The 12184-nt window shown below is 40.6% G+C and overlaps 1 protein-coding gene across 1 annotated transcript in view; it reads left to right on the top strand.

Annotated features, from left to right (window-relative positions):
* ARL3 (ADP ribosylation factor like GTPase 3) overlaps window positions 1-8254 on the top strand; it is a 31828-nt gene extending 23574 nt beyond the window's left edge. The window contains exon 6 of the mRNA XM_035133534.2: window positions 4919-8254. Coding sequence (XP_034989425.1) covers window positions 4919-4966 — 48 coding nt within the window. The 3' untranslated portion in view covers window positions 4967-8254. The remainder of the gene's footprint in view (window positions 1-4918) is intronic.
* Window positions 8255-12184: the final 3930 nt, after the last annotated feature.

Raw genomic sequence — 12184 nt, 5'->3', positions numbered from 1 at the left:
ACACTCTGCCTCATAACACTGCCACTTAGGGCTACCTAAATGACATTAATTGGCAGTAGATTGAGAAGAAACAAAAGGGGTGTTTGTGAGACTTCCGGGAGAAAAGATGGCTGACTAGTTGTCTACTGCCAACACGCCATCAACAGAGATAATTACATGGTGATTAATGATAGCCAAGACGTAAATCTTGGTTATCACATTCTCTCTTTGAAAATAGGGGGATCAAAGGCATTAAGCCCTAATGCTCTAAAGAAAGCTGTTCTTCCCTCCAGAGATCAGTAGGTTTTCGGACGCGGTGAATAACTTGGGAGTGAGGAACCGCCACCATGCCCAGACATCACATAGTAGCCCTGAAGGTTACCCCTCAGGGCATTAGGTCAATTAAACCTCCCTTCTTTTAATTACCTCTAAGACTATGATGAATTATGACTGAAGTGATCTATCTGCCAATTAAACTTTCACCTGGAATGTGAACTGACTGCTGGCATAAGAAGAGGCATTAATTAACAGGCTGAAAATAAAACAAAATGCCTATTTTAACTGTTTGCGACTAAGAAAGATTATAAACAGATAAGGGAGCTGTGGTTGTTAAAAAATTTCATTTATATTACCTTCAAAACTCTGTACCTTTTGTGGAGTGTTGGCTGCAAAAGTGAAACTTAATCCCTTAACCGTGGGAAAGGAATGTTCTTTGGTAAAGAGACAGACACAATTTTTCAAGGCAGAGACTAGGTAAAAATACTGTTGAACATGCCATTGACTTATAATGTCATGAGTCAATTATTGGGTGAGGAATTGAAAGAGCTCAGAGCTGAGATGCATAAAATGTTGAATGAAAATGGACCAGAGAAAGATCAGACAGAACCTTTGGGGGCGGGGAAATACTGCCAGAACATGAGAGTGAGATGGTAAAGCTGGAGGCAGTAAATGATAAAATGGAGAGGAGCGCCACATAAGTGCCTGGAGGAGTAAAATGGACAAACGATGGAGGTGTGATGCTGGAGGAGTAGAATGAAACCATTGACCAAGAGATTAAGAAACATCTTGAGACAGAGATAGGGCTGACAGAAAGTATTCTGTGTACAATTTGGAGTGAATTTAAAGGAAAAATCTACCAAACTTCTGGTGATGCACTTGGAAAAAGAATGGAAGAAATGGAAATAGAAGGAGCCCCCCCTATTTTTCTTTTGTTAAATTAGGATGGAAAATCACAGCCAACAGGAAACAAGATTGGAATATATGGAAGTGGTTATGAATCAATGAATATACTACAAGTAAATAACTATGGATTATTATTCTAATAATGGAAATTGGAATTTTATGGAGATAAAGTTGTCATACCAGACTGGAGGAAAACTACAGTATTCTTAACATTTAGTGATAGTAACAATTGGAGAGCCCCTTTTAGACTTTTTGTGTGAAAAGGAAAAGGAATGAACTTGAAATGTGTTGAAGATTGGAAAAACATTGCCTAGCAGATTGAGGAAGAGCTGGATATTTTCCTGGAATACAGCTGGATACCATCCTGGAGTGAACACTTTGGATATTTATTTGAATAATCTTTATAGATATAATTGACAGACGGAGAATCTGAAGTCGTTTTATTTCTGTCCTCTCTTTTCCTTTTCCTTTTCTTTTCCTTTTCTTTTTTCTTTTTCTTCATCTACTTTGCTTTTGCTTATGTTTTATTTTGTTTGTCAATGTCCTCTACTCTGAGGGTACACACAGAAAGGTGATGGATGACTGGTGAAAGACCCTTTGTGAGAGGCAGGGAAGGGAAGAACTCCCAAGGTGGGAGGCTGGGAGACGAAAGGGAAGCTTTCAGGGAGCGGTCCACCCTCTTCTGTGTGAGACAAGGCTTAAGATCTTCCTTTGAGAGAGGGCCCCCTTTCTTTGTTTTCTTCTTTGTTTTTACTTAAATTAATTTGTTTTTCATTATACTATATGGTGAAAAAGTTGCAATTAAAAATTATGCAAAAAAGAAGAAACAAAAGGAAGTACTATTCCACATAATACATTATTAACCTCTACAAGGGGTGGTGACAGCCATTGGTTTGGCTTCAAAAGGAACCAGACAAATTCAGGGAGGATAGGGAGCTAAATGGACCCATTACATGCAGAGGCAGTACACTTGTGAATATCTGGTGTTGGGCACATACAGAAAGGGAAGTGTAGTTGTCTTTCATGCCCTGTTTGTGGGCTTTCTGAACGCATCTGGTTCTCCATTGTTGGAAATAATATGTTGGTCTAGAAGGGTTTTAGTCTTATCTAGCTGAGCTCGTCTTACTGTTAAATAAAATAAAATTCTAAGGCAGATGTAACAACAGCCTTACTGATTTTATTTTCAAATTTCTGCTTCTCTAATTACTAGCTTCCTGTTTCTTTCCCTGCTGGCAAATAGCCACCAATTCTTTACCAGAATTTGATCCCATTAAGCTGATCTCTGCATTTTAGCTATCTGATGAGAACATTTATTTCCCATCATTGAACTTGATACTGACAATTATTTGTGTGGAGTATGGGAAACGGTTTACCTGCAGATTAAAAAAATATGTGTGTGTTTTATCCTCTTTGATCCAGGGAAATTGATCCTTTCCCCCTTGTAGTCTCTGTGTTAATTTCACACACTCATTCCCCACAAACCAATTAGGGACAGTCAGAATTCTCTTTGAACCAGCTCTTGCTATGAAAGTGATTTTTGGATGAGTTCCTGCCTTCAAAGTAAAGTGACCCAGATATGAATTGAAAAGCCATTTGGAGTTCACCTTTCCTCCTGCATAGTGCCTTGTCATTCTTTTGCCCTTGTTATACAGTCAGGCTCACAGCCACAGTAAATCCCATCATAAACTCAGCTTTATGAGCCTCTGCTGTGCAGTGTTCAGGTAGATGACTTTCCCTTTGGCTGAGCTCCCTTGTGGCATCGGGCAGTGTTAAGAGTCCCTCTGTATGGGTAGGTTCTGGTCTGCTTCTACCTCGGACATGGGGTGCCTGGTGGTTGTTTTGCAGGGATGTATTGTTTATGGGATTGTTGTGCTGAATATCAAAGGAGTGTCAGCAGATATTTATGACTTTAAGCTGTCTCAGCTGTTCTGCTTCAGCATATAAACCTACATTCAAAATGAATGAGAAGTGCTGCTTGCCTTGTATTCCATGCTGTGTGTGCAAACACGATTACTGCTTTAGAGGCAACAGAAGCAGCAAAAACTCTGCAGAAAGCTCTGATATTTTTTAAAAAACAGCTGTATGCAACCAGATTCCTAAAAGGTGCAATAAAGGAAGTTGGCACGTTTGTTTCCTAATTGCTGTAGAACTCCCTTAATTTTACAAAACATTAACTTCCAGCATTTTGACTGATGTATGTAAGGCTCTTTCAGCATTTAGAATTTCTTCACAAGGTCTTGGATAGCAAGGGAGCATGTGTCCTGGGTGCTGTAAGGGCAAACAAGCAGCTGTAAGGAGGAGCAGGCAACTTGTTGAGTTCTGAAACATTCTACCATTACTTTTGGGAACCCCACCCAAACCTTTTTTCTGGGGTATTTTCTACAATGAACATGAGTCAACTGTACTGGAACTTGCTGTGCATGCATATCCTTTAACAGATTAATCAACATGCTTTATTATTATTTTAAAAAAAGGAAGCTGAAATCTGCAGGCCCTCCAGTTATGTTGAAGACATTACAGTATACACAGCAACATGCTCAGCCCCGACCATTCATTCTTGCTGACACAAAACTGTGGGCTATTAAGGTTAAATCAGATAGGTCTGGGGACTTGGGTAAAGGTGTATGAAAACCAACATTCTTTGTATGTCATTTCCCAGGCTTTCTCCTTTATTCAAAATCTTGTACATCATTGGAGATTTCTGATTGGACTAGACTGGCCAGTCTCCAAGCTCTCAATTGAAAAGGATGTCAGCAAGACTAGAAGGACCTCATCCTGAGACTTGGGAGGATCACTAATAGATGGGCCAGCTGTCTTAGTCACTAAGGCAGCTTCATATGCTCACATGGGCAGAGGCGCTATGCTCTTGGTAGTTCTACATCCTTGCCTCCTTCATTATTAGTGCATTTCTAAGTGCAGTTTCTTTTGCTAATATTTTATACCTTTGCAGCTGTGCATTTTGCCACCTACACTGCCATAATAATAATAATAATAATAATAATAATTTTATTATTTATACCCTGCCCATCTTGCTGGGTTTCCCCAACCTTGTTAATTTCATCTATTAAAAATTATATATTTTTGAAGCTATTTCGTGATCTCATCTTAGCGTATATATCTCTCTCTCTTTTCTCCCTTTTTTGGCAACTACAGAATATTTATCAGGGTGTGTATGGATGCAGCTGAGCAAATTTAGCATTTCATAAATGGGAGGAGACAATGAAAATCTCAAAGCTGCAGTCCCAGGACTAGGAAGCACACATGTATGGTGCAAAAGTTAAATTGAATGTGACAAGAGTTTCTGTGTGGTTACATCCTAAGATAGTATACTGCTGAGTTAGCAAAGGATCCTTGATATTCCTTCGCATTTAGATTTACAGTCCATCCCCTTCAAAATAAATCAGGATAATAACAACCACACAGTTGTAAGTGGGTGGATCTATGTCACAATTAAAGCCAAAGAGGGTTATGCTGACAAAAAGCCTGATAAAAAGGCAGTAATTCCTAGTCCCATAACTTTACCAACAAGACAAGGGATATAAGATTAAGAAGGGACCATTTGTAGATCAGGTTTCCGAACCATAGTTGCACTAACAAGACAAAGCATTTCACATATGCTATTATATAGGATAGGGAAAAGCGAAACTTGAATGTGTGTTTGCAAAATGGGATAGGGGAGAGTTTATTGTGAGCTGGGCAAAAGCTGACTCTTTCCTCTCATCTAATGTTCCATTTCTTTGTTGTCTTGTTTTTGAAGGATGGCATGAACTGGGTCTGCAGAAATGTCATTGCAAAGAAGAAGTAAATGAACTGCGTTGCATGGAATTGGAGGGGCTGCAGGAGCCGAACACGCTAGCTGGCTGCTAGCATCTGACCAAATATTTTTCCATCTGTGTGCAGCTGTAGCTGTTAGAAATGGGAACAGCAGCTATGCCTACTGCCCAAATTGGAACTTTACCTTCTCTCTAGTATCATTTCCCTACATATATGCATTTCTTCCCCCCACCCCTACCCCTTTTGGCATAAATAGTACCGAGAGTCTCCACATTCATCTGACTAAAAAATAAGATTTGAAAACAGGAGCAGACTGAAGTCTGCCATAAAGACTTCCAGTGGGTTCCGCAGAGTGTGGGATGATCATAGCAACGTGTGCGGGAGCCTGCTTCAGTTCTGAAGTCACTCAGGATGCTCACCTGGTGCCACTCAAAGCTTTTCTCATCAGCAAATGAGCTGATGTTTTATTAGCATCTGTGCTTTGTAGAATGCTGGCAAGACACTCCTATGGCCTCATGAAGAGCCTTTATTATAGCGAGATACCCAGGTGTCTGCCCTTCCTTTCACAGAGACCTATGTTGTAACTCAAGTTCTTAACAGTCTGAATGTTAGAAGCATCAGAGTGCTAGAGATGCTGTCATTTATCAAATAAAACAGTGTCAGACTGCAGTGCAGTGTTGCCTTTATGGTTGGTGTAAACAGACCAAGAGCTCTTTGACATTCAGTCTCGTTGCACTGTAAAAATCCCTCCATGAGGGTGGAGTTTAACAGCAGATAGTGGTAGTCAATTTAGTGCTCTTAAGTGCAGTGAACTGGTTAATTTAGGGGGGCGTGTTTTGAGAAGAGCTTTTGGTAGGCTGCATCTGCCTCCTAGAAGCCATCTAGCAAATGTGCTTCTCCCAAGTAGTCCAAACGGTAATAGACTGAGATTAACAGGTTCAGTGTAGTGGCTCTATCCAAATGAACTGATGTGGGTGTATAGTCTGGGATCGCTTTTTTGTGAGTCTGCACTGCTTACTGCCCTGTTAGTTTAGAACTGCATTTCAGAACAATCTGTGCAGGAAGTAACAGTCTGGGTGTGTTCAAAAAGAGATGCCCCTCACTTCAGGAAATATGAGACCAATTTAAGTTGCAGTTTAGAGGGAAAGGTATAGAGAAGCATTCCTCCATCAGTCCTAAGAAGAAAAGCCCTGAGTCTATAACTTCTTAAATACAGAATATTTGTTAGAAAAATGCATGAAGGATGCACTATCCCCTTTGAGGGAATAGTCATATAGTATGATTGCGAAATCTCAGCATATCGCTACAACACCAGGAAATGACATAGGAGGCTGCTTCTCGCCTCTGGGTCATCTGCTAGATTTGTCCAAGTTCAAAGTAATTTGGCGAGGGCAGTCTTGCATGCAATGAATTTAGCACGCAGCATGCAGATTATAACCAGAGTATAGGGCAGAAAATGCCATGGCAACTATAATGCCCTTTCTCATTCCTAGTGGGAGGGAGTAAACTTGCTTGCTAAACCTTGGGCAATGTGTATACATTGTGGAGAGCCAGAGCACAATAGCTGCTTTCAGACATTTCTTGACCATATTATCCACTGTCACTATATTGTCTTTTTTATTATTCCTTATTAATCTAAAGATAGTAACGGCAATAATTTCTAGTCCACCTCAACTTGGATTCTGTCTTGCTCTTAATTTGTGGTTTGCAACAGACATAAATTCTAGATTAGATAAATTAAGTCTATAGCCCACCTACTTCAACGGATTTGTAAGGGTAATATATCCATGAGCAAACATTGCAACAATGAGCAAGAATAAAATAAAGTACAGACAACCATCCAAATCAATCCACTGAGAACCCCAAAGCGTGACAGCTAAAACACATACTTGTACAAACTGCTAAAACAACACTGCTTTCTATGGGGAAGCTGGTGACATGTTGCAAATACTGATTTGCGTTTTAGAAAAGGCTTTTACTCTTTAGAGGTCCAGTGTGCAAAAGTGGCAGCACTTGCAGCCCAATTTTAAAAGTAATATGTCTGCAACTATTTAGTCCAGATGTTAGAGAGAGGCCTGTCTGCGCATGCCATAATGTCTGGAAGCGTCTCTCCTGAAATTCAACAAGCCTAAGTTGGCCTGTTCAGTTCAGGAAGGAGTACATTTCCTTCAGTGTGCAGCAAGCTAATGAAGCACTCCCAATACTTACCACCCAGTTGACGAACTGTGAAGCAAACTGACCATGCTGCCTTCTCTGCTATCTTTGAGCACAAAATACAGCTCTCTTATTATCTCAGACAGTGAATGCAGATTGCCCAAGGGCTGTCCTGTTTCGGTTTCTTTCTCATCTCTTGTTGAGCGTATTTTTTTGTGGAAAATGGGATGTCACTGGTACCAGTGCAGCTCACTGAGACAAAAGGAACTACCATGGTCCATCGACTTCAACAAGCAGCTATCATACCTGCATCAAGTTTGAATCATTTTGACCTAACTAGATCTTCTAAGAACTAGAAGACAGGGCTGACCCAATGACCCCCAGAGGCCAATATCCTGGCTCTGAAAATGACCTCTTCCAGATGGATGCTTCGCAAATAAGTTGCAAAACATAGAACAGTTACAGAACAATCTCTCTCTGTTATTTCTAACAAATAGAAAAGACTGCCCTGAGCAGGCAAATTCGCAACTTCTAACTGTTTAGTTCACAGTTCTTAAACCAATCTTCATTGTTTTAGCTAATCCTTTTTAAAAAAATAATTTTATTCCAGCTCTGCTATTGGCTTTCACAATATCCCCGGTTCAGCTAGTTCTGCACTGAATGTAGTATGTGAAAGGGTTTTCATTTAAGTACAACAGCCACACTGACTCTTTGACAAGTTGTTTTGCTATATATATGGTACATGTTTCCTGTCTGAATATTGTGCTACATTTACAGGTAAGCCAGAATGGATAAAGTATAGCCTTGAGAGACCGGAGTAGTATTGTTCATGTAACATACTAGAATGAAGAAGGCATGTTTCAGATGTGGTTTAATTGTTTCTTTGATTAAACATAGCAGGGTTTGCTCTCTTTCTTACATACCAGATGATGCTCAGTTGCGATAAAAAGCCATAGCTGCAAATGTTATCCATTACACCTTTTCCGTTCTCTCAATAGGGTACATCTGATTATTATTATTTTTATTATTATTTTAGTTCTTAGTTTTATTCTCTCTTTTTTTGACGTTCATGAAAAGGATGTGTGTGATGATAAGTTGGTGATGCTAAGCCTTGGTGTATATGTTTAGTTGTTTGGCAAACTTGAATAAAATTTAGTAGAAATGATGATGCCTTTACGATTTTGTTTTATTTCAGAATGAAGTCTTGATTTTCTTTTAAGGAACTCCATTTGAATAGTCTGTTTGAAACGGCTGTACATATAATTCCTCCAGTATGCTGTGATGTTCTGTCTCTATACAGTTCATTTGAACATTTAGCGCTGTTTGTTGTTTCTGTATGTTTATGATTTTATAACGTAATGGCTCTCCTATTGAATATATGTGATCTCTGGAAACTTGCTTCCCATAGATCCCTAGGTACTGAGAGTCACAATATTTTTTTACCTGTAGCAGGGATAGACAATGCAGTGCCCTCTAGATTTTATTGTACTATAACTCCCATGATCCCTAATCATTGGCCACGATAGCTGGGGATGATGGGAGTTGTAGTCCAAGAACATATGGAGAGTACCAAATTGGTTTATCCTGTTCTTCAGGTATCAGGTATCATATAATGCAAAGTGTAGGTAAGAAGTAAATCCCACTAAGTCAGATATACTTGTTTTTCAGGGTAAATGTTTAGTGTGTGCTACTGGGAGAGCCCGATCTCCAGGAGGCGAATGTGCCCCTCTTTCACTTGTCACTGCGTTGATTTCTTAGAATCTCATCTTTTGACAATCTGATATAGCGTTGTACATGGGAGGCCAGGGAACACAGAAAGAGGCCTTATACTGAGGCAAACCCAGCTCAGTGTTGTCTATGCTGACTGGGAGCTGCTCTATGGTTTGAGGCAAGAAACATTCCCAGTTCTACCTGTTGATGCCAGGGATTGAATCTGGTACTTTCTGCATACAATGCCAGTGCTCTACCACTGAGCTATGGTTTGCTGTACAGGAACTACATGCAAGAAGACATGATTTTTTTTAAAAAAAACCATGGCTGGGTTTCAGATTGGGCCCCTGATGACATCTATGCTATCCTATTATGTTATAGGAAATTTGTATCTCTTGTGTTATGATCCACCATTTAAAAATGGTGTTTTGTGAATGACCAGTTGTGCCACAATGTGGATAGTGATGCACATTTGAAGGTCTATACCCCCCCCAAAAAAATATCATTATTATTTATTAAATTTAAATACTGCCCTTCATCATAAGATCTCAGGGCAGTTCACAGAATAAAATGCAAGATAAAAACACAAGTAAATAATTGCAACAAAGCAATAACCCTCCCTTCTCACAGACACGTTTAAAAGACTGTAGAATATTAAAAGAAGAGGGATGTTTTCGCCTGGTGGCTAAAAATATATAATGAAGGCACCGAGCAGACCTCCCTAGGGAGAGCATTGCACAAATGGGGAGCCACTACAGAAAAGGCCTGTTCTCTTGTTGCCACCCTCCGGACCTCAGGTGGAGGAGGCACGTGACGATGGGCCTCGGAGGATGAACAGAGTCCAGGACAGTTTATATGGAGAGAGGCGGCCCTTGAGGTCTTGCGGTCCTGGGCCATTCAAGGCTTTATAGGTCAAAGCCAGCACTTTGAACTGGGTCCGAAAGCCAATTGGAAGCCGGTGCAGTCTGGCCAGGATCAGTGTTACATGTTCCAACTGTCTTGTCCCAGTGAGCAACCTGGCCTCTGAATTCTGCACCAGCTGGAGCTTCCGAATCATCTCCAGAGGCAGCCCCACATAGGACACGTTGCACTGTGAGCAGATGATCTTCACACTTACATGCATATTTGAATGTATGTTCAATGTACACATGTAGTGCTTTTTCCAGCATGTGACACACACGGCAGCTTTCTTGTACATCCAGGCTCTCCCTAATTAGACTGGAGCCCAGGTATGCCACAAGTTGCAGAGTTGGCAAACTGCAGCTAAGGATGTCTTCTTCAAATCTCACCTCAGCCATAAATGGCTTGGTTTCCACCAGGTGCCTCACTGCTGCTTTCTCAGTGTGGGGGACAATAGTATTGGCCAAGGTAAAATGTGTGAAGCACTTCAAACACTTCATAATATAATATAAATGTTAACTATCACTAAGCTTTCCTTCCTATTTGTCTCAGTTGTTTAAAATGTTTATTATTATAACCACTCAGGGGAAAACACACACAAGTTTCACAAGATTCCCATAAACTCTATTTAGCATGGGCTTTTATCAGGGAGGTACAAGAATTTGCATTATTTTACAGGAAAACATGCAGGGCAAGAAGTGAAGAACAGTAAACTGAGCTATAAAAATATATCAGGACCATCTCCTTCACACATGCAACATCTGGCATAATGTCAAATCGCTGGGGGAAATATTAGATGGCCCTACTTAATTTTGGGGGAGAGCGGGGTGGTCTTTCTTCAATGTTTTTAAGTCAAACTAGCACATTCTTTCACTTCTAATTTTCCTAATGGACTGGATATGGAAAATGACCCTTTGGCAAACAAATGCCCTGGGAGTAGTTTAACTTGTCACGGTGTTATTTATTGTTTGCTTCCAGGTTTCTGCATTTTCTTTTCCTGTTGCTTTTTCCCGTAGAATGCTGTGTAATTTACGAGGGGTTTGCTGTGTGACCTTGTTTGTGTGCCAGGTAGGGAGAATTACACCCAGAAGCTTTTACATTTACATGATAAATTGAGTGCTCTTAAAATGACAAGGATTTGGTCTGGCCCTGTATGTTCAAACTCAGGATTGAGGAAGAACCGAAGGCATGTTTTATTGCTGTGGTTGCTGGTGCATCTCTATTGTTTGGACTGAAAAATTCTTCTACCCTTGACTAAGCCCTTCAAAACAACATAAGACTGCATTACGGTCAGTTTCCATCCTTGCAAATCCACCTCCTAGCTGCTAGGTAGTCATTTCTGCAGTCTCATTTCCCACATAGCTGCTTACTGTACTGCAAACTGCATAGCCACGGACATTCTCTTGCAATGGCCAAGCCTCCTTCATGGCTAAGTTATTGAACCAACCAAGTGAATGCTGCTGAGTAATGATTATTCCACCCTCTGCCTTCCAGAGTGGAAACAATCACATCTAAGACTTGATTTGGCTTGTAGTAAAATCACTCATTGACTGGACTTTGGGGGTGGGGGAGTGAGAGAATATGAAGCCGTTAAGTGGTTTACAGCACTATCAGGAAATCAAATTGCTGTAGATATACCATATATGCTACAGTTTAGTATACCAGTAGGGTTCCCAAGGTGCCAACCAGAGCACACGCAGATAATGTCTATGAAACAACAGGAGAAAAAGCATCTCCCCCGCGCACCGTATGCTGTTGGGTGTCCTATCTGCTGCAATGATCTCCTAGGACTCCAGGTACGCTGTGTAGCAAGCAGCTGGTGGTAATGGACAGTAGGACCGGGGGTGCAGGGTGGGAGTGCCAAGAAGCCACGGCTGCCGCTTCCCTTGTTCATTAAGGAATTTAAAGTTACAGTACATGTTCTCAAAGTTGCAAACTGGCATCCCTTTCAACCATGAGTGCTAGCGTACATGTTTGTACTAGGTCAGGCATGTCAAACCTTCGGCCCTCCAGATGTTTTGGACTACAATTCCCATCTTCCCCAACCACTGGTCCTGCTAGCTAGGGATCATGGGAGTTGTAGGCCAAAACATCTGGAGGGCCGCAGGTTTGACATGCCTGTACTAGGTGGAGATGAGCTCTCTACAATTTTTTTTAATGCAAAGTGCTTCTCAGTATTATTTTATCTTAGGCTTACAAAGTATAAAGAATAACACACAATTTTGGGGTCTGACCCGTAAATGATGTACTCAACTTTTGTTTGTTTGTTATTAAATTTGTAAATCGCCGTTCATCCAAAGATCACAGGGTGGTTCACAACATAAAAACACAAAATGAAAACACTGAATATATAATAAAACAAAAACAAACCAATAACCCCCTCCCACAAACACACTTAAGATGACCATCAAATGTTAATAAGCCAAAGGCCACTTTGCACTTCTCGAACCTGCGTACATACTTCCTTTTCTCACTGCATTCCCTT

Source organism: Zootoca vivipara, chromosome 5, assembly GCF_963506605.1.
Source record: "Zootoca vivipara chromosome 5, rZooViv1.1, whole genome shotgun sequence".
Classification (NCBI taxonomy): Eukaryota; Metazoa; Chordata; class Lepidosauria; order Squamata; family Lacertidae; genus Zootoca; species Zootoca vivipara.
This window is presented reverse-complemented; position numbering and strand designations above follow the sequence as displayed.